The 23181-nt window shown below is 39.1% G+C and overlaps 1 protein-coding gene across 45 annotated transcripts in view; it reads left to right on the top strand.

Moving 5' to 3' along the window:
- INPP4A (inositol polyphosphate-4-phosphatase type I A) overlaps positions 1 to 23181 on the top strand; it is a 96842-nt gene that overhangs the window by 63260 nt on the left and 10401 nt on the right. For 18 of the 45 annotated variants that reach the window (XM_085532902.1, XM_085532851.1, XM_015850821.3 and 15 more), the window contains 13 exons: positions 939 to 1069; positions 1379 to 1483; positions 2222 to 2330; positions 4269 to 4286; positions 6706 to 6889; positions 8177 to 8395; positions 9983 to 10253; positions 12990 to 13022; positions 16528 to 16700; positions 17376 to 17499; positions 17962 to 18088; positions 20213 to 20353; positions 21390 to 21487. In XM_085532902.1, the coding sequence (XP_085389028.1) occupies positions 939 to 1069; positions 1379 to 1483; positions 2222 to 2330; positions 4269 to 4286; positions 6706 to 6889; positions 8177 to 8395; positions 9983 to 10253; positions 12990 to 13022; positions 16528 to 16700; positions 17376 to 17499; positions 17962 to 18088; positions 20213 to 20353; positions 21390 to 21487 (1733 nt within the window). The remainder of the gene's footprint in view (positions 1 to 938; positions 1070 to 1378; positions 1484 to 2221; positions 2331 to 4268; positions 4287 to 6705; positions 6890 to 8176; positions 8396 to 9982; positions 10254 to 12989; positions 13023 to 16527; positions 16701 to 17375; positions 17500 to 17961; positions 18089 to 20212; positions 20354 to 21389; positions 21488 to 23181) is intronic. The other 27 variants (XM_085533031.1, XM_085532982.1, XM_085533004.1 and 24 more) reach the window with 5 other exon arrangements.

Genomic DNA, 23181 nt, shown 5'->3' with positions numbered 1-23181 from the left:
TTATGATGTGCACATTCTTTGCTGTCTTAGCCACATGGAATAAACAAGGAAACAAAGTTTTAAGCTGTGAATTTGCTTCAGGAAGACCTTGGCTCAAATGCCCGGTGTGCTTTGAGGAGGGCACTTGACTAAGTGGTCACAGTAGCATCTTATGCAGAAACAATTTACAAGATAAAACAAGAAGTGTCTTTTTCCTTGTCATTCATACATACATTGTTGCATGTTGGAAAAACAATCTGAAGCTTTTTCTGAAAGTTTGTGTCATGTTAATTCTGTACAAACTACTGTAGATAGAAATTGTTCTGCCAAATGTTGCCTCAGATTGTATAAAGACAAATGGTTTAAGTTATGGATTAGGGATATTGAGAATCAGCGGCAAAAAATCTGCTAAATTTTTGTGACAGATGATTGTTCCAGCTTTTCTTAAGTGGTGGTCTGTTGAATTCTTCTGTCCAGGAACTTTTCTGTTCAGATCTGGGGGTACTCAGTCATCCTGTATTCCACCTAAACTGAAACTTCAGATGAGGACTTTGTTGGGTGACCTTCCGTGTTTCCAAAACCTAATTGATGGTTTCACTTCTTAAGCCTTCCCTGCCTGGCCCTAAAAACTGTCCTGTAGATAACCTGGCCAGCACAGATCTTCCTTGTAGTGTTGGCGCTGGTCTCCCAGCTAAAGTCTGTCACAGTTGTGATTTTTTATTAGAGAGCCACCAAAGTTCTCTGGGGTGGATCTTCATTGTCACAAATCACCTGACACAACAGAACACAACAGCTGTGCTTTGGGACATGTTTGGGAGTGTCTTCCTAGTCTGGTGACTAGTCTAGACAGGAGTGAGTTCAAAATGCAGTAGCTGAGAATGGTGCTACGTTGCTATAATGTGAAACTTAGTCAAGCAGACAGTGGAGCTCAACCTCTCTTTTTTTTCTTCTTTCTCTAGGGTTTGTGAACTAGAAGAACTGGGAGAACTATCTCCTTGTTGGGAAAGCCTTCGGCGACAAATAGTTACTCAGTACCAAACAATTATTCTAACTTATCAGGAAAATCTAACTGACCTGCATCAATACAAAGGTCAGCAAGATTTATTTTTTATAATAAAATTACACCTCCCATTGCACTTTTTAGTAAAAAAAAAATACTGTTTTTAGATTATATTTATTTCTTAGCATTAGGTATGAGGTTGATAATCATCTAGGAGTACTTGTCTACTCTGTTATCCTCTTATACCTATATGTGTAGTGAAATTATGAACCGTACAACATTGTATGTTGTTTCTCTGCTTTTCTTTCAGCATGTAGCAAATGATGAATGAAACCCCTCGAATAGTTTTGCTTAAGCAGATGCAGAGTTTTTATACCGTCTTTTTTTCTGATTTCCTAGGTCCTTCATTTAAAGCAAGTAGCTTGAAAGCTGACAAAAAATTGGAATTTGTTCCTACAAATTTACATATACAAAGAATGAGAGTCCAGGATGATGGAGGATCAGGTACTTGCTTTTTTCCTTTCTTTCTTCACTTTGTTCTGTTTCTTGTTTCATTTTTCATAGCCAAATTTCCACAAACTGTTCTTTGTTATTAATACAACTTGGCATTTTTATAGCACCTTCTACTTTGAATTCCAGATTGGTTAGTGAAAGAGGTATTGATATAGCTATCCTTGTTCTACAGGTGTCAAAACTAGATATTATAGTTAACTGTACCTGAGGTGACAGAAGTCAGCCTATTAGCTAGGGAATATATTGGAATTAGCAGCTTTGTCCCTTGGTTTATGTCAGAATAGTAGAGGTACTGTTTGTTGTTTATTTTAAAGTTTGTGAGTTTTTTCTCAGGAGCCATCATGAAGGGTAATGCAAAGTCACACCAGTTTATTCACATCAAACTTTTTTCTTAGTAAATAACCTAAGTTATTTCTTCTTTTGGCTGTAATTCTCACTAACCATGGACATACGCTTGTTCTGTGTATCACTGTAAGGGATTCCAGTAGTGGCTCAGTCAGGCAGACCTGTAGATTAAGAAATGGAGGACCTGCATTCAAGTAGGATTCTCTCAACTCAGAAATACCTGATGAATTTCCAGAGCCTACAAAATGATACAGATTTTATATATCCTTCAAAACATTGCCACGAAGCTTTATGTAATTGCTTTCAGAATAGTTCTGGAATTTACACAACTGTTTGTGTGCAGATCACAAGCTTTCATTTGTAAGTCCTTTTTGTCCATCCCAGATCAGAACTACGACATAGTCACCATAGGAGCACCAGCAGCTCATTGCCAAGGCTTCAAATCAGGTGGCTTGAGGAAAAAGCTGCATAAATTTGAAGAAGCAAAGAAGCAGTAAGTAGAAATGTTGTTGTGTCAGCTGATGTCATGCCCTTTCCTGACAGTCTGTGCTCAGTGATTTGAAAAAAAACATTCCATTCTTTGTTTTTCTTGCACCTCATTCAGTGGTTCTACTATACACTGTAAAGATTATTCTTTATTTTCTTCCAAAGGAGGAGAGGAGAAATTATTTCCCCTGTACATTACTGTATTTATTTCTTTATTGATAAGGCTTTTCTAGTAGTTCTCTCAGTGTAGTCTTTAATTTTCTTCAATATTTGTCAGTTCATTTAGTTTAACTACTTCAGGTGTGGGGTTTGAGTTCTACCAAATTGCAGTCTAGAAAGTGTGCCTTTAGAAGCTCTTCAGCTGCCCTACGTCATGCTTTGAGCACATGAATTTCAGACTTTCTGCCCCTCTCATAGTTTTAAGGTCCTGTTGCTGAACACTCTTTAATACCAAACAGCTTTACCTGATAGGCAACTCGCTTTTACTTATGAGAATATTGCTGGAGGCCTATACATATTGCCTCAAGATTTATGCGTAGTTCAGGCTTCTGAATCTGGCCTCACTCTGCTCTGCAGGCTGGATACTAAACCTCCTCAGTCCTGTCTTCAGGGACTGTTCAGTGACCTCTCTGGAAATAAATCCATGTACACTCTATAAAAAGAGCAGAAAATGGGAAGGTCACATACGGTGTAGGGAGAGCTATCAATGTGCCCTTGCAGCAAATAAAGCTAATGGTATCGTGTCCTACTGGTACCTAGGTAAAGACAGTGCAGTTTGGGTCTGCATTACTTTTACTGCAATAAGGAGAATTTAAGGAACAGTGAGAGTCATGTGAGTCTTTGTGGGCAGGGAAAGGAGACTTTACTAATGTCATTTTGAAGAAAGGATTTATAGGGTTTGGATCTGATCTGCCAACTACAGAATCAGTTTTGACCATAAATAATAAATAGCAGCATCCTGTGAACATCAGTCGGATGCTGGTAAGAAAAGAGAAAAAGCAAAAGGCGTGCTGCAAATATTCCCAATTTAGACTAGGATGGGACTAAGGAAAATGTAAATCTGGAAAAACTGTTGCTTTTCCTGTTCTTTTGAAACCACAATTGTTTTCAGAAATATCTTCTTTTTGTTTGTACTTGTTGTGGGTCACCCTGCTACCCTGTGGTGTCAATTCCAGGGGAACTTTTCTTCCTCCAGCAGTCATTTAAGAGACAATTAACAGTTGTATAGTGATTTATTTCTATTTATCTTAAAAGTAAGGAGGCCCAAATGACATAGCTATCCCAAGAATCATAATAGGCTTTTGATGCAGCGGAATAGGGAATCAGGCGTTTAGTTTCATCCAGTCAGTTCAAGCAGGCTTGGAGCATTTGCTACAAGGGAATACAGGAATATATGTTATTTAGGAATGTAGAAGGCTTACAAAAAAGTAGCCTGATGTTTGAGACTAACAAAAAGACATTGTGCTCTATAAATGAAACCTCCTGTCATGGGCTTAAAGTATAAAACCACTCCTGTGGGCCACCAGAAGTTCACCTCCTTCATAAGATGAGCTTGAAAGTACTACTTTGAGGATATGCATTTCTTCATAGATGTTAAAGTAAAATAGGGTTTTAAGATCTCCCTGGTAAGATGGCTCTTCTATTTTATCATAAAGTATAGTAGAATTGAGTTCCATCTCCACAGTTTCGTTGCAACACAGATATTGTTCAGTTCTTTCTTTCTTTCTTTGGCAAAACTGCACATACTGCATCCACAACATTTCCCCAGAACAACACACGGTCATCTGGCAATCTGTGTTTTTTGCTTACGAGTTTAATTGTATGTACCCGCAGTGTTGAAAAGATGACACAAATATGTTATTCCCCACAGACGTTCATTTTGTTTTCTGCTTCTGGTATTTGCTAACAATCTGCTAATTTTATTTTGGTTTTTTGTTTTTTTTAGCAGTTATGAGGAGTGTTGGTGAGTTTTCTGTTCCTGAGAGTTCTGTAGAGAGGGCTTCTGTTCTTTGGGTTGTTTTTCTTTTCTTTCTTTTCTTTGGCAAAGGTGTGGTGTATTTTAACGTGTGCAGGGCTTTTTTAATGTCATGCATCATGGCATCCCTAGTTGTGCTCTGAATAATCGTAGCTGCTTTGTAGTATGTACGTGAAGGAACTTCCTTTCACCTGCAATGTTTGCTTATAGTGAACAGCTTCCTGGCTCTCTCTAAACGTATTAGAAAGCTAAGAGCAGAACATTAGAATGTTGCACTTTTGCCTATGTTATTTCCAGTGAAAATCACTTAAAGAAATCACAGAATCATAGAATGGCCTGGGTTGAAAAGGACCATAATGATCATCCAGTTTCAACCCCTCCGCTATGTGCAGGGTTGCCAACCAAATCTTCTGCCAGTGGTCCTTGAACCTTTGTAGCTGTAGGTCCAGCATGGTTTTCATTTTTGAAGGCTGAACCCCTTAAACTGAGAGTTTAAGCAGAGCAAGCCTGTGTTTTGCCTGCTGATACAGTGCAGTGGGAGCTGTTCATTTGAAAAAGCGATTGCAGGTTGGAAAGTGGATTTATGTGAACCTTATGCCATAATATTTTCCTCCAATCATCCCAGCAGTCTTTGTGATTAAAAATGTAACAATTCTAAGTCAGATCTCAGTATGCTGCATGGCCTTTCCTGCCAGATATGTCTTTATGCATGTTGACCACACTGTCGTAGAAAGAAATGGCTCAGAGAAATTGTCACTAAGTTCACTCATCAATATAGAGCACAAATCATGTGCAGTGAAAGTCCTAAGAGCTAAGATTAATTTGCTGTATAATGTAGCAGTACTGGGGAGCAGTTGTTCTCTGCTCCAGTGGAGTGGCTGACCAGAGGGACACAAACAAGAAAGCTCTTTCAAGACTCACTTCTGCACTTCATCCTTTGAAAACGAATCTCCCATCTTTTGTAATGGAGCTCAGGCAGATACGAGATTAAGGTCCTCTCATGCCTTAATATCTCTTAAGGGTCAAGAACTGGTGTTTGTTGCAATGATTTTAAGGCATGTCCCATGCAACTCTCATGTATTACCTCACAGACACACTGCAGAAATTAACAGTGTTGCTCTAGGAATAGCAAAGGAATTCACACCTCCTAGATATAGTGACCTGAGGCAGCTGTGCCTTGAAAGGAAGCTCTTCTCCATGCAGTTTCAGCAGCTCTTTTCTCTTCAAGCACTGCTGAGCTCAAGTTTTACAGTAGGTTTTGTATCATACTACACTGACGCAATGTGTAAGTAGAGAAAAAGAGTAAGATTAGGATAATATTGAATGGATGTCATCTCAATGCTTGTTGCCACATCATGAACAGGCATCATGCTTGTGGCAGCAGGAGCTGAAGTAAAGGCCTGATCTCTGTGTAGATTTCTTACTGGGAGATCAGAAAAAGAAGATATTGCCCAGCAAAGGGGAAGTTTTGGGTTAAGTGAAGTTCCAAAGCTAAAAAGATGTTTTTGTGAATTGTTTTTCTCAGTTAGGATTAGCTAACCCTTCATCTGTTACAGATAAGTGTCCAACACGGATCCTAACTACAAAATCAGCTTCTGTAGATGTCTAAACAAGGCATGTGAACACCCACCTTCACCACTGCCAAGTAAATAGTCTTGGTGGAGCTGCAGTGTACCAATATAAAGATGTGCTTTACTTGTATAATTTATTTCCATTTCTAGGTGGAAAAGGTTAGTTTGGTATAGCTTTATGCAGTTAGAGCCATGTCTACAGCAGAGACTGTTATACCACAGCCATAGTTCAACACAGTGTGTGCTAACAAGGGCAGAGTCTTTGGGTTAGCCTGATAGATAATTTACTTTTTATGTCTCGTTCGATTGCTTTTGCTGGAGTAACTTTAGTCAAGCCCTGCAATTGAGTAAAAGATACTCTAGCAGGATTTACTAGCTGAAGAGACTTTTGTTAATAGCACACTTTTCATTATGAATCTGTGTGCCATTTCTCTATTGGAAAGTTCTAGGGTGACAGCACACTGTTTTACACACCAGGTCTCAGTGAAGTGTCTGTGTTGTAAGGAGAGAACAGGGCAAGCTGTTGCTGCAAATGCTGGTTCTGTCTCTGATGGCAAAATCTATCTCATACATTCTCCAAGGCAAAATTGTCCCTCTGGTATACAAGCTCTGCTCTCAGACACTTGGCATAAGGGATTAGTAAATCTGTATCCAAACACTTTCAGTAAGGCAGAGAAGGCTCTAAGATCATGCTCCTGCTGTGCAATTGCCAACTGGCCTTTCACTGTTGATTGCTAGGTAAATTATTGTTGTCTGCCATTAATTGCCAAGCATGCTATCATAAAGTGTGTACCTCTAGAGCAGTTTTACCCCTAAAATCCATCTTTCTTTTTCAGCACTTCAACAGGTTCCCAGTCAATAATATACATCCCCCAGGACATTGTTAGAGCAAAGGAAATCATTGCACAGATCAACACCCTAAAAACACAAGTCAGCTATTATGCAGAAAGGCTCTCACGAGCTGCCAAGGATAGATCAGCTAATGGCCTTGAAAGAACACTTGCCATCCTGGCAGATAAGGTAGGAGAATAATCCATCTTCACACTGAGAAACACTGCTGTTGTTTTTTTCCTCCCTTTCTTTTGTTGACTTTGTCAGGTAGTGTATTGCAACATGTTTTTTAAAAACAATAAAAATCGGACCTGCTTTAGAATTTGCTGTACTTTTTGGTTTTTTCTCCTGTTCTTCACACTTCCTTGCCTCAAAAGTGGAGAACAGTGTCTTCTGGTTGCCTCTGTTGATTCACTGTAATCCAGAAATGAACGTTTCTTCATTATTTTTTTAATACTCTTTTTCTCCATAACCATGTTGTTTCTTTTAATGGCCTTCTGAGTCATATGACAAGCAGCAGCAACTGGGCAAAGCTTACATGAATGAAACTCTTCTGTTGAACTCCACTGGTAAAATACGAAATAATGGTGACACAGTCTTTCTTTGAGTTAGTGATGTCAAGAAATAACTTACTCGTGTTTGTTGACACAAGACAGACTTCTTTTAACTGAAGACAGTCATTTACAAGGACAAAAACCACCTACAGTTTTAGTGACTGCTTCTGTCACTGAAGTAGATGAGGGTTGTAAATGGCACAGTGGCAGTGGCATATGCTCAGTCAGTTAGCCATGCGTTGTCCCAGTTGAGGGGTTATGTGTACACCTTTGTAAACCACAAAAGATAATGTGACCGCATGCAAATGTGTTAGTAATAATATTCACTCTAAATAGCACTGCAGCATGTATAATTAATTCACAGGATTTTCTACAGCTGGACAAAGTAAACATACAGCATAGAGAGGGCTTTCTCTTATTTAATAGATAAACAGGTCAAGATTTCTTCATATTCACTTAACTTATCCCTTAATACAAGATTACTAAGTAAGGAAACAGGAAGATTACTGAGTAAGGAAACAGGTTGTATTGAACAGTAGTTACATCTTCAGCTTTTCTCTGATGTCTTGCTTGCTGTAATTTGAGACAGATAGATGGAGTATAAAAATGTCTGGACATTGTTTGGAGGTTTCTTCAAAGAGAAGGTGAAGTGCAGATAGAGGTGTTAGGAATTGCACATTGATCAGTGGTGTTTTCAGTAACTTCAAGACTTTGGAAACCTACCCTTTCTGTTCTAGTACCCTACATAGCTTTTGAAGGCCATGCCATACAATGCTTTTAAGGGCATCTCAGATACCCCAAAGCAATTGTTTTCTTTACAGAATACTAGTGCATGTTTTTTATTCTTTCTGTAAATGAATATAGTAAAGATTGTGTACAATCGAAAGGTGATTAAAATGTTGGGGGGATTACTGCTTTTCAGACCCGGCAACTTGTCACAGTCTGTGACTGCAAGTTGTTGGCAAATTCAATACATGGACTAAATGCTGCGAGGCCAGATTATATAGCTTCAAAGGCATCTCCAACCTCTGGAGAAGGGGAACAAGTGATGCTGAGGAACGATCAAGATACACTAGTGGCCAGATGGACAGGACGAAACAGCCGATCTTCTCTGCAAGTGGACTGGCATGAAGAGGAATGGGTATGTTTGCTCTGTGGGGTGATGATGGAGTTTCTTTTGTTTGCTGTCCTTTTATTTGTAGTATCTGTATCTGCTCACAAGATATGCCTAGGATTAGAATTTTGGTGTATGCATCTTACTCATCCACTGGAAAAACTTGTCAACTTGCAAAGCATTCCATCCACCCTGTGTGCACTTACTGCTCTGCACAGAGCTATAAACTGGCTTTACTAAATAATTCTGGGTCTTCTAAGAAGCACAGATCACCACAATTGTTGCATTTATTTAAGTCACTTCCAGGGGCAAATAAACAGCTCTTAAAGTAAACTTGCCATACTACAAAGGGCTCTTACACTTCTCCAAAATGATGCTGTTTTGCGTGTGGTAGCTGTAAAGTTCAGCATTCCAAACTTTTATCTGATTTTGTGTTTTCATCTAAATATTTTGTTCTCATCTAAATATATCCATCTCTGTTTTGATGAAAAGAAAGTGTTTGCACAGAAACTGCCAGTTGACATAAAAATTGGTCCGTGCAATTCTGTCACTTTGTAGTATAAATTGAAGTAAATCAAATCTCAGAAGTGATTAAGATAAGTTAAAGCAGTGATCAGTTGTTCATATTTAGAAATGAGATCCAATTCATTTTGGAAATGGATCCTTGTTACTTTTGTTTTGGCATGCTTTGACCAAGGGTCAGGCTCAAAATAATAACAAGATAATAGGGCCAGTTAATTTAATTGGATGCAAATATAATACGCTGATTTTATCTATTACTCCGAGTTACATAAGTAAAAAAGATGCATAATTGATTATAATTATTATACAGTCTTTTTAAGGGTGTTTTGTTCTATTATTTCAGTTAATTGTATTGTTAAATAAGTTTATCTGCAGTAGAAAATCAGTACATCAATAAGACCGATTCTTTAACCAGCTTCTATGAAAGTAGCATTTGCATTTACAGAAATAGTCACTTCTAAAAATAAAGTGAGATCAGCTTTTATCTGACTAAATGGAGATATTCCTCTCTTACACCAAATTTCTAAAATTATTCAAAATTATTTTCTGCATTTAGTTTGCATTTGGGTTCAGCCACGCATGTATGGGAGTGCCATATTCTTTTTCCCTCTTTTCCTAGCTTTGAAAAGAATGAAGAATATCATCTCCTGCTGCCCTTCTAAGGGAGAGGGAAGACTGTCACTGAATTTTAGTTGCTTTGAGCTTTTTAAGGAGATGAAACGTTAGGGGTGAAAAGTGTATGTTTATCAGCAAAACTGGCAATGCATTTCCTTGTCAAACATTAGAGTCTAAAAGAATAAGTAGTGCCAACTGTAATTGTGAATAGTAGTGAAAGAAGAGGCACTTAAAATTGTTCAGCAAATGTACTTTGAAATTAACTTTACAATTTACCACACACCGACTTTGCTACGTATTGCTGACATGATAGCATGCATTATTTGTAGAAAGTGTGTGTGTACTGATGTGATAATTCTGAGTACACAGAAACTTTGCAGAAGAATCAGGACTGAAATCATAGGAGAAAATTGGAGGGATTTGTTACCTAATACCTTTTTTTCTTTTTAAGTTGAGAAAGGAATGTTTTCTTTTAAGGAGAAAGTTTGGTTGAATGTTGACAAAAGTCTGGAGTGCATTATACAGAGAGTGGACAAACTTCTCCAGAAGGAGCGCCTGCAAAGTGACAGCTGTGAAGACGTTTTCCAATGTGACATCAGCTGTACTAGTAAGAAAGGTAATCGGGACACCCGTGCCTACTGGATAAATCCAGAAGATGTAAATGAGACTTCATCTTCCTCACCACCATCATCCTCACCTCCACCATCATCCACCCCATCCTGTGCATGCCATTCTCTCAGAAAGACAAGTGCGTATGCCAGACACTGCTTTTTATTACTGCTCTTTTGCTGTGCGCTGGCATCATTCCTAAGCCTCCATGACATCCTTCCATGTGTCTTTAGTTCAGTGCTGGTGCTACACCCTGGTGTCAGGCAGACAGGGCTGGTGGTGTACTGGGAGCTGCAAGGACCATAACTTTAAAATCTTAACCCCACTGGAATCGTCGCTAAATCTCTCATTAATGGCAATGGCTTTTGGTGTTCCTGCTGGGTATTTTAAGCTAGTAGGACAGATGTTTGGGTTAGCATATGTCCAAAATCACCTCTGGTAGATTTCCTGTTTGCTTCAGCTTCTTTGAAGCTATCAATGCTTATTACAGTGAGCCTCTGTAAAAGATTAAATAAAGCATGAGAGAAGTGCATTGCTAATGATCCCAACTGGGCTGCCAAAGTGTAAGAGGGAAACCAAGTAGTCCTGTTAGACTGAGCTCAGCTTGGAAGAGTGAACCTATGGGAGTTTAAAGCAGATTTTACCCCAAACTTTCAAAAGCTGTGAAGCTGAAGGACTCAATTAGTTGGACTTCACATAGCTGGAAGGTAGGAGTTGGCAGTGTGAGCTCTCAGTGGAGTAATCCTATAAAAAATAGGTTCTGAACTGAATGCAGTTACATAATGCCATGAAGATGGGAATGAGAGATCCATATCAGTTTAACGCAACCTTGAATTAAGTTTCAAAATTGTTTTATTTATCTATATAGATATATACAATCTATCTATATACTTATCTGACTTCCTTTCATTTTAGTTATTTGTGACCATTGTGGTCTGTTTAATAGACCAGGTATGCCAAATTAAGCACTAGAAAAAGTGAGATTTTGTGTTTTCATTTCCTTTTGTCCTGTTCTGTCTTCGATGTTCGATGGCCTTTTGTCTATCTGTGACTTCATGTCCATTCCATTGGTAATGTTATGGTAATTGGAATAGGCACTTTTCTTAAAGTGCCTTTAAGAAAAAGAAAACAAGGAATTGAGGAAAACAAACAAACAAACAAAAAGTTTATTTGTAAAACTCTTGTTGCATTTGATTTGCTTAATATCTTAAGTAACCATATTTTTCTAAATTAGACTGACATTTGTATGTGTTATAAAGGATGCTATAATGGGAGAGCTGGGTCTTGATTCAGAATATGTTTTCTATTAATTTTTGACTAAATGTTTTGCCATTTTGGTGCCTTTAAATGTCATTATTTGCTGGCTAGTTTATGTAGTGTTTACTTGAACGTTTTATCAGTAAACTTCACATATTAGAAGTATTATGTTGTTCATATAAGAAAAAATAAATAGGAAAACTCTGTTATGGGTGATAACAGAATCTTTCCCCAAGGCAATTCTATGCTGAAAGCATCATAGGACAATCATTTTCTTTCCATTTACCCAGTATTTTCAGATAATTTTTTTACATCTGCTGAAAATACTGATATCTATGCAATCTGAAGATGGAATTAGTTGTATTTACCTGCCAAAGGTTTTGTTTCTGTCGGAATTTACAGAACCTCTCACTGCTGTGCCTCGCTAAATGGGGGTAATTACCATTAAATCCATTAAATCCACAGAATGTGGCACAGACAAATCAGTAAGTGTAGCAAGCTTTAAAGCCGAGGGACTTGCTGCCATTTCCCAGTGTAAGGGTTAAATCTGAATTCTGTCAGCCAGAGTTGGATAAGTGTAACTTAATGCTGGAAAGAGAACCTCCTTCCTTAATTGTCTGGTTTTAAAGAACAGTTTAAATCAAATTGCACTTGAGCAGTTCACTGTAAGCCAGGGCAAGCCAAGTGCTTGATCACCTTCTCATCCAATTTAATTCTTCCTTAGTGGTAATTTAGACTAACAGGTTGTTCAGTACTATCAGGACATGTATTCTTATTGAAAAGAATTGAATTTTTTTATTGAATCCATACCAAACCTGGCCTATAATTCCCTTTCTGTGTCACTTTCCACAGCTGATTATGGGAATAGCTGAGAGAGACAAAATACTTTCTCTAAGTTCGTAATTCATTTTAATGCTTTTGTTTTTCACCCGTTCATAGAACTAACAATTTTTCTGTTACTTGTTCTGAGCTCTGAATAAATGAAACTGAGCAGAGAATAGACAATACATATATATTTATTATTATTATTATTAGCTTGGGGGGGGGGGGGGGGGGGGAGCAAAAAATAACAATTGAAGATAGTTCTAGAACTGGTGAGAGAGCAGAATGTTACTGAAACATTCGAGAGCATCTCTCTAGAACTGAATGCTTGTAGGAGAAAATACTGCCTGAAATAGTGGAAGGGAGAGTTAAGACTGCACTTGCAGAATTGGTGCCTTTAATTTTCTATTAAGTGCATTGAATTTACTGCTAGTCTTTTGCTATTCTGAGTAGCAGCCTTTCAGCCAGCTTATTCTGTAGTTGTACTGGACCGGTGGTTCTCAAATGGTGCCCAGTGAATCGCTGGAACTGGCAGTGCACTCGCTGGTGATCCACAGATTGACCCTGAGCTGGTGGGTGCTGGCTCCAGATCCCTGTCCTTGTGTCTCTCTGATCTGAAACAGTGAGTGAAGGCGGCAGCTTGTGCCATTGGTGCCTGCAGGCAAAGGAGTCTCTGCTGAGCTCCTGTTCACTCAGTGAAAGAGTTTGAGAACCCTGGTGTTGAGCATTTGAGTTGCTTGTTTTGACTATGTTGCTGCTCCTTAATCATGCATGTTGCCCCTCCATTTCTGTGCAGATTGCAGCCCCGCTCCGGAAGAATCTGCCCCAGGTATGTGCATTCATGGCTTCTGCTTCTTCTGAAAATTCCAAGTTTTTTGTTTGTAGTTAACAACTGAACAAATGCTTTGCTGTTCAGGCCGACTGTTTTCAAATGGCAATGTTCTGTGATACCACATGACATACCTAAACATATTGAGAAGTTATTTCCTATGTAATAGTTCAAGCATGTATCTGGTGACTTCTCAGGTATGGGAGAGCGCTTGTTTGGTTTGGAGAAACCAAGGCGACCACTGCCTAGTGTAGGTGACAGTGACTTTCCAAATAGCACTGAAGTCTATAGGAATCTGTTTTTCATGACCTTTCAGTCATGTCCTTTCACATGTGCAGTGGAGCTCGTCTTTCTGAATGAGATCTCAAACAGAACATGGAGCAGTCAGCAAGGCTGGTGGAAAATTTGTGTTGGGTGTATATAGTACTGGGCCCTGCAAATCTGATGTCTCAGAATACAGGATTTGGAAGACTATCCTCATGCTGTTAGTCTTCTTTTCCCTTGTACTTCTGCACTCTGGTGTTATGTTCCGAATGTCTCCTACCTAGATGGCTGTACTCTCATCCATTTGAGAGCAGGTTAATCTCATCTCTGTGGAGGCTCATTCTTGGTCCTGTTGCACTGTGGGTTAGTGAAATACATGAAAAGTAGAGCCCCTGTGCAGGTAGAATTTGCATCTTCAGGGATAGGTGTTTTTCCCAGCTCTTCTTGTTTCCTTTTATCACTGGGAAAGGCCTTTTAATGAATAAAAATTCATTTTGCACAAAGTTTGAGTTGCTGGAGCATCTCTTTAGTTCTTGCAAACTATGAATATGATACATGAATGAATATTGTTTTAGTTATTTTTAAGATTAGAGTATTTAAAAGCAATGAGGTTACCACAGCTGGGTACCCAGATATACCCCAACTTCTGCAACTGAGAAGAAGTGGCTGAGACAGCAGTGCAGCAATGCACTTAAGTAGACATTGGTGTCTAATGTACAGTGCAGAACATCTAAAAAGATGACAAGCTTCATGTAAGTTTATTCAGTGTGAGTCTTTAGACAGAGTAACTTTCTATTGTGAAGCAGAAGCCTCTGATTAGTAAGTGGGATTTGTGTCTAATGTATGTCAATGGCAATGGCAACTCACTGAATCTTCATTGTCTTAGACCCTTTGCCAAATCATTCTCCCTCTGGATTTGCACAGTGTAGTACATAACTAGTTTTAAAATGCTCTGGTCATCTCACAGAACGTAAAAGCTGTGCTCAGAGTGGATTTCACATAAAAATTACTGCCTTGTGGTGTGTAAAGGTGCCATTGATTGATTGGATAGAAGATATTCTTGAAGAATTAAGGTTCTCTTAGGTAAATTATGAGTGGTAGACAGAAGAAGGGTGGGAAAGTCCAGGTGAACACTTTCAACTTGATTTAGACTCTGTCAGTGTAATATTTTGACCTCATTTGAACCTGTCATTCCTTTTGTTCTTATTTGCTTTTAAGGACAACAGCCGTTGATCTAACAGTTAAAAGCAGCATGTGTCAGTGAAGCAGGTAGTGAAATATATTTACAGTTATGCTAACTGTGAAGGGGTCACTCTTAAACTCTCTCTTTCATGGCCAGTGTCTAAAGCCAAGAAGACACACAGCACAGAGGACTTTTGCTTGTTAGCTTAGATGAGCTGTTGCATTGTGTGTGAGTGCTGGGAGAAGAAAACATCTAAAGACTGATTTATCTTCAGTCATGCTGGTGTACCACCAGTGTGCTTTGTGATTACCAGAGATCATTTATCTTCCAAATGAGGTACTGCCAGGCACACTGCAGTCTCTCCTGAGTTAATAACTGCATTTTTATATGTATATGAAATGCTGGTGTGCTAGAAGTTATCCTCAGTTCTCTCTGTCATTCTTACTCATTTATGGAAAAACTCTTAAATGTGTTAAGAGAAGTGCTCTGCTGTTATCATCTGTATTTTGCTTTTAGGTTGTTTCTAGACCTGTGTTAAGGTAGTAGTTTAATTCTGAGAGAAAAATACTTAATGGGATGTAGAAGAAAAGCTATAATTCTGTGTCTTTTCTTCTGATGTTCCTTACATTCTTTGTGGCAATGGAACAGAGCTGAATAACTTCCCCATTGTGAGGTTTATAGATTAGATCCATCTACCACATGGAACAAAAGCAAAAAGGATACTTCTGTTAATCTTGTCAGTTAAGTTTCTTGAATCTGACTTCCAAAGTTCCCCATGTGACTGATTATCAAAGAAGCATTGCTAGCTCTTTAGTCCTGCAGTTGAGTCAAAATCACAGTCATTTTCCTTTCAGAGGCTTGAACTGACTCCATTCAAGTGGGCTTTGAGCTGCATGTTGCCATCCATGACTGTACAGCCAGCCAGTCTGGGGTCACACATCTTGTGGTTGTAGCTCTTTTTAGCTACAGAAACACATTGTCTTTCCCTGTAAAAAGAAGTTTTTCTTCTCTTTCAACATTCTGTACATTAGAGTGATTTTTTTCTGTTATGTTTTCTCCTAACATTGCAGAGAGAATAGATTTTTGTACAGGATCTGAGTAATATTTCATACCGTCCTGGAAATGGCTTTTAAAAACTGGTGAGAAAAAAAGATGAAAGAAGTAGAGAAAGGACATTGAGCCTATGGGATATGTTAAAGTAAAGTGATTTCTTTAGGCAGAAAGAATGATACAGTGTTTGGGGTACTAAAATAGGACTCTGGCAATCGAATTGCATTTCTTGACTTCCTGTGTAGGACCTTGAGCAGTGTCACTTTGGGATATAGTTCATATGTTACAAAGCCAGACTCCTAAATACCTCCAAGGGTTTAGCTAGCTCTCATCTACATCGCTAGATTTAGTGTTCCTTGCCAGCTTGATGCAGACCTTCAAAGCTACTTAGCAGACAGGAATGCATGAAGGAATGCCTTCACCTCTTTGCTTTTTGACTCCTGCAAAGGAGAAAAAGGCATGGTCTTACCTAACTGAAGATAAATATTTTTAAGATGGTGAGGCATTGAATGATACACCTGATTCCACAAAAGGCAGAGATGTCTGGGAGAAATCTCATTCACAGAAATGGCTAAACAGAAGTTCCCTGTGCATCTAGTTATGCAGTGGGATCCATATTGAGTGTCTCTGTATGCACTGTGAAAGGGTGTGTGTGAATGTGTGCACACACTTATGTACACAAGTGTGTGCTCATCCTTCTGTTAAGGCTTTCTAAATCAGCCATTGTATGAGCTGTTCTGTGGCACAAAATGGGGAGCTATTATATGGCTGGGAAAGTCTTAACAGCCTCAGACAGTCAAATGCCCCGCGTTTTCCTCATGCGATATCCACTGTGTATTACTGAATTGATAACAAGCAGGGAGTAACTGGCCAGCCAAAATGAAACAAGCACTGCATGTGGATTATCAACAACTTTAACTTGCTACAGTAAGTCGCTCCTTAACATACACATGTCTGTTTCAGATAAAGTACTTACTTAAACTGTTGTTAATTATTTCTTTCAACCAGGTGAATGGAGCGAAGCTCTTTATCCTCTGCTGACGACTCTCACAGACTGCGTGGCCATGATGAGTGACAAGGCCAAGAAAGCCATGGTCTTCTTGTTAATGCAGGACAGCGCCCCAACGATAGGGCTGTGTCTGAGTCTTCAGTATCGCAGGGATGTTGTCTTCTGCCAAACTGTAAGCAAGCAGATTTTTATTTGATGCTCTGAATATGTTTACCCATTATAAATAGAACTTCGGACTCATCCCTTCTGTTTAGCTCTGTAAGTCATACACCTGCATTCCTACTATCTGGCAGTCACCCTGGAAGTTCCTTTCTTGACAGAAAAGCTGGTACTAGTCTGAGAGCTTAATACCAATTTTAGGATGAGATCAGCACTGGGGTCTTGTCCAGAATATCTCACAACTCTGAAGGGTTTTGAATCTTTGCATAATGCAGACACTGCATTTTTAAGCTTTAAAAAAGTATTATTAAAAAAAATCAATTACTCATGCTATCAAAATTCATAGCTTGGTACTAGTAGAGTTGCATTTCCATCTGTAACTAAAACAGTTTGTGAGTTGCAGATTCTGACTGCAGTGGTCACGTCAAGAGAAGCAGATAGATACAAGATCAATGGCAGTCTGCCTTGGGTGAGCTTGTGAGATGAAGGCGTTACGCTCTAAATCAGATGTTAGGAGTGTTTTGAGTTGTGTTGGTTGGCTGTCTATCTGCATGTAAAAAACAACAACAAAAGTGACTCAAAGGCAAAGTGTCAGTCTAACAGATTTTATAGCACCTCTGCCTTACGTGCTCTGTTGTTTCCATTTGGAGCTGAAGAGCCTTTTGTTTTTGTGTTTTCTCTCCCACAGCTGACAGCTCTCATATGTGGTTTCATTATCAAGCTGAGGAACTGCCTGCATGATGATGGATTTCTAAGACAGCTCTACACCATCGGCTTGCTGGCGCAGTTTGAGAGCCTGCTGAGCACTTACGGTAAAAGCACAGGGCACACAGGAGACAGGAGCTGCTGAATCACAAACTCTGCTTTAAATTAGCTACAGCAGAACATGTGTTTGGTACAGTCCACAGCTCAGCTGCAAAATGTTTTCCAAAACTGAAAATGAAAACCAGATTATATACTTATACAGTGCTTAATTCACTAACAACTCTGAATTCACTATAAATTGAATTACTTGTGAAAGCATACAAATAAACTTGCCTTGTGATATAACAGAAACATAGAATAGGAAGGGACCTTTAAGATCATCTCATTCCAACCCTCTGCTATAGGCAGGGACACCTGATGTTGACTGCAGTCTGTAGGCCAAGGTGGTCTGGGCTGCCTTGCATCTTTATCCACAGAACTTCTTCATGAGGTTGATGCCCTAATCAAATCAAAGGGAAGCTGTACATAACTGGTAATGATTACAGTTCACTTTTTCCTCCTTGGTTTAGGTGAGGAGCTGGCAATGCTGGAGGACATGAGTTTGGGAATCATGGACTTGAGGAATGTAACCTTTAAAGTAACTCAGGCAACATCAAATACATCTACTGACATGCTGCCAGTCATCACTGGAAATCGGTGAGTAAAAGGGAGGAGAGCAGGAAGTGGTGTGGGATAATGGAGAAGCGATGATGCTGCACTTAAAATTCAAGTGAATTATGAGCTTCTGTACTGTGCTGCTTTTTCCTCTCAGAAGTTTAGAGAATTATTAGGTAGATGACTAACTCATTTTTTACCCATGTTTAATTTTACAGAGAGTTTAGCTGAAAAGGAATATATAGCAAAGCTCAAACTGCTGCAATGTTTTTATGAGTAAATATTATCCCAGTGTAGCCTTCCATAATCACAATCTAGCATTGTTCAGTCTTCTCTTATGCACTTGTGCTGTCTGCAAATTTCAGACTGATTTTTGATGCTGATCTGCTTGTCTGAAATTCACTGCTGTTGATTAGTTTGACAGTGCTTTACCATCGGCTGTTGACCATCAGGCAGCTGGTGGCTGCTGTGTATTTTTGATCAGTTTCTTAACCACCAGGGACAAACTGAATTTAACTTACAGTTGCTTGCAAAATGTTAGACTGCTTCTCATTTTGGCCACTTGTCTAAAATGAGATGTTTTCAGGTTTGAGCTTAAAAGCAATTTCTCCACTGGCTTCTGTGCTTCTGCAGTAGAGCTCCTGCCCAGAGGGAGCCAGTTCACAGGTGGAATGAGTGCGTGGAAGGACAGAGGACTCACAGATGTCAGTGTTTCTGTATTTAGGAGTCTTTAGAGTCTTTTAGTTTCAAATCTGATTGCTGGAGGAGATAAGGCTTTCTTGGTCAGTGTGGTGCACCAAGTTCCACTGAAGATTTGCACAACTTTGTCCGCATCTAAAATTCAGCTAGAACTCTTGAAAATAAAGATCTGTCGAGGAATTGAATTAAGTTCAGATTCACATGCAGTGAAAAATGTGCTCGCTGAAGGAGGGCTGCAGTGCAATCATGTACATGACAATTTGCAGAGACCTTTGGGAATGGCTGAGAGCTGACAGAAAATCCCTCTAAAAGAAAATCTTTAGTTAAAACCTGATGTCAGCCACGGGACACAAATCAAGAGAAAAACAGTCTTCACTGCATTTGGGGCTGAAAGCGTTGCTGTAAAGATTTTACCTTAGATTGAGAAAACCGTACTTATTTATTTTGGTGCAAACTGTTGGGAGCTTTGCATTTAGAAATGAGAACAGGCTTTTTACTTTCAGTCACAGCACGTGACTTGTACTTCTATTCAGGTGGTATGCATTGATGTTATGGGTATTACCTCAGATTTACCAAGATGTAAAGCATGCAGTGCTCTCTGCCTTGGCTCAGTAGGCCCAAGGTAAACCTGCTGGCTTGTAAACCTGAGTCATGATGTTCCATATCAGTGCTCTTGTTATCTCTCTCTTTGGCTTATGCTCTGGTCGCTCCTGTCATTGCCTTTGCCCATCGGCTCTGAAATGTCAGCAATGTTTACTGTGTCTAAAAAGAAATCTTTCTCTGCATCTGCATTATCACCAGCCCTTATCACTTTAAAATCAAATCTACTTCACTCAAGATGGCATCATGTCAAAATTTGGCTTTTTTCTCCCCAAGTCCTCTTAGAGCAGCAGTGTTAATCATAGAATTACCCAGGTTGGAAAAGACCTTGAAGATCATCAAGTCCAACCACAGCCTAACCAGTACCCTGACTCTAACAACCCTACACTAAATCATATCCCTGAGTACTGCATGCAAATGGCTCTTAAACACAACCAGGGATGGCGATTCAACCGCCTCCCTGGGGAGCTATTCCAGTTCTTAACTACCCTTTCTGTAAAGTTCTTCCTAATATCCAACCTAAACTTGCCCTGGTGCAACTTGAGGCCATTTCCCCTCATCCTGTCACTTGTCACTAATGAGGAGAGCAAAATGAGCGTTGGTCAAAAAATTGACAGATTGGAGTGAAATGTCCATGAGAACATAAAATTAATGTTGTAGGTTGTTGCTGGTTTGTATTTGAAGTAGAAGAGCTTTTTTGTAACTAGGAGTGAGCTGTAGCAGTTCTTTCAAGTCCTCAGTTTGGAGTGATGCTACTTTTTCTAATAATTGGATTGCCTTGTGGAGGTTAGCCCTCTTCGTAGAAATAACATATTCTCGGAGTGATTCTTTTGAATCTTTATCTAATATTTCTTTCTTTGTTCACAGTGATGGATTTAACGTGAGGATCCCTTTGCCAAGCGCCTTGTTTGATTTGCTGCCGCGAGAGATTCAAAGTGGCATGTTACTGAGGGTTCAGCCTGTGCTCTTCAACGTGGGGATCAATGAGCAGCAAACCCTAGCGGAGAAGTAGGTATTTGTTTCTACAGCTCAGCCTTGATGGCAGTTCAACAATCTCCTGTTCTGATGATAGAGTGTCTCTGTGGAGTTATGCTGTTGCACTGCTAACAGTAATACATTATCTCCTCCAATACACAAACGAGGGAGCGTGGAACAAAGCTGACAAACAAAAGAAGGTACTTCTTCATATGGCACATAGCTGTGAAGATCTTTACCTCATGGCTTTGTTTCTAGTACAGCTTTATGTTTCAAAAGGAGATGTATTTAATGCAGAGATGCTGCTCCTCTGCATTAAGTTAAGCCACCAGAGTTTCCTCAGTTGTAGCTGTATTTTTAAGGAGTATGTTAACAATTGCTGTTTTAATGGAGTGCTCAATGAAGTCATGTACAGGCATGTTGTGGTGGTGTATGATGGTAGACAACTAGAAAACATCAAACTAAGCCATTCCAGCTGTTGCCTATAAAGGGAGCCCAAGTTGACTCCATAGTTGTAGATGCCAATAATACAGTTTGCATTCATATTGATGTGTATGTGTATATATATGTACATACACATAAACATACATAGATAGTTAGGTGAGGTGGATCACAGCAGTGATGAGCGTTTATTACTCTCACATTTTATCACTCCTGGACCCATATTTCTCATTCACATCTGAAATCAAAGTTCTCAATCCTGTCTCCTGTTGCCATGGCTATTATTTTTGAACTCAGAGTTTGAATTTTGGCAGGATGATTTACCACATGGGTTTTTAATTTCAAAAGCAGGATATAAAAGTTAAAATGTTACTTTCTACAACGTTTTCTTTTCTGCCTTCCTTCCCACATTTCCCCTCACACTTGTATATTCTCTTTCTCTGGAGTGAATCAGTGCAACTCTTTCCATCTCTTTCCTGCTATGCTTTACTCTGTATTTGAGTGTTAGCACTTTCTTGGGATGAATCTTTAAACAGTTTTCTTGTCATATTGCCGAGTGAAGTTGTCCTGAAGAAAAGGAGAAAAAATACCTTAAGTTTGCTTAACTTCCCTTCTTCACCTTTTAAAGGTTTGGAGACACCTCGCTGCAAGAAGTAATAAACATGGAAAGCTTAGTGCGGTTAAATTCGTACTTTGAGCAGTTCAAGGAAGTTTTGCCTGATGATTGTAAGTATTTGATAATTAATGGCAAATGTAGTTGAACTTTTAAGGCTGATTTTCTTGCTTGTTTACTTCAAGTTAGTTCTTTACGTGTTGTATGTCAGAAACCTCCAAATAAATGATACGGCTCCATTTTACTATGTAATAATTTTGTTTTAATATGCAGGTAGAGTAGATTCAAGTGTTTCAAAGTTCAGTCTGAACAACTTTTCTTAATTTTCTTTTGAATCTTTTTCTAAGTGGCATTATATATATGTGATAAATGTAGAACCGTATAGCAAGATTGCTGCAAGCGGGGAGCCGTACATGTGACAAAATTTTAAGCTGTATTGTATTATAAGGTGGTCCCATATCAGACTGTCTTGTAAACTACAGAAATATATCAATTTTTGTTGATTTTTGTTCTACTGTTCTCCCTGTTCCTTTCTGTCCATAGTCTTCCTTATCTCATGCCTTTATTTCAGTCTCTCCTCTCATTCCCAAACCCCATATGTTGATGGTAGTCATCTGTTAACTTTTGCCATTTTTTCTTTAATCCTGCAGTATGTTTTCTGTCCTGTCGTTTGTTCCTTTTTCTTGTTTCTGAACTCTGTTTTGTCATTTGTCATGGTTAACTCTGTGACATCATTATATTTACTTTCCCTTGTTTTTAAAGAGCACCGGCTTCACAACTTCAAGCTTCACCAACACTCACTTCTCCTAACAGAGATTAGCCTCAAGTCACTTGAAGTTCTGAATAAAACTAATGTTCAGTGTTGGACAGGTGGCATTAACATGCACCTTAACAGCAAAACAAAGTGGAACCGTTTTGTGTCCACCCACCTTCACTCCAGCTGCCTGTTGTAACACTGAGCTCCCTGCCATGTGAGATGAATACTTCTCAGAGGGAAAATCTGCCCTCTGCCAAAACTTTGTTCTGCTTTGCTGTTTTTCATGAGTAAATGTGGACATGCTGTACCTGGTCTTGCAGTCCAGCTTGGACAAATATTTTGTGTTTATAAATATTAAGAACAGGTTTTGAGTAGAAGTGTGGAAAAAGAATCACGCAGGTGTCCTGGCAGATGTGTTAGAGATGCTCTGTGCAAAACAGAAACGTGGACAGACCTGGGAGTGTGCTTATCCAGGAAAGGGCTGGGAGTACATTCTGTGCCTCCTCTGTGGTGATTTCAGAATGTGTAAAGTGCAAAATACTTCTTCATGAGCCCTTGTCAGGAGAGAATAACATTTTCTTTAACTAAAACAGGTGGTATTATGAGCAGCAGTTGTGTATCCTGTGTTATACAGGCAATAAGAAACAAACATACAAAGAGATCCTTCTGGGGACAGGTGGCAGAGTGACATAGTGACATATCTGCTGGTATCTTGTAGGTGTTCCCTTCCAGAACAATGTATAAGGAAAGATCTTCCCTGAACATGAAGTTCCATCACCTCTGAGGGGGGCAGTGCCAGGACTTATATGTTTGTGTATAGTATCATCAATGCGAGTACATCTGGGAGACATAAAACAAGATACTATACCAATCTTATTGCCTTCATTCCCTCTGTTACCGTATTGCTGTATCACATTCTGAACCCCTGAATTTTTAAATGACATGAAAATGTATTTCCAGTAGAGTTTTATTAAACATGAATTTTGTTTTTCAGTGGTACTTTGTAATTAAGTATCGAGTTAGCTGTGAGCTTTGATGCTTTGAAGAAAA

Source organism: Coturnix japonica, chromosome 1 (assembly GCF_054131305.1).
Source record: "Coturnix japonica strain WE chromosome 1, WE-NBRP24, whole genome shotgun sequence".
NCBI classification, from domain to species: Eukaryota; Metazoa; Chordata; class Aves; order Galliformes; family Phasianidae; genus Coturnix; species Coturnix japonica.
Note: the sequence above shows the minus strand (reverse complement) of the source record. Positions and strands in the feature narration are given on the sequence as shown.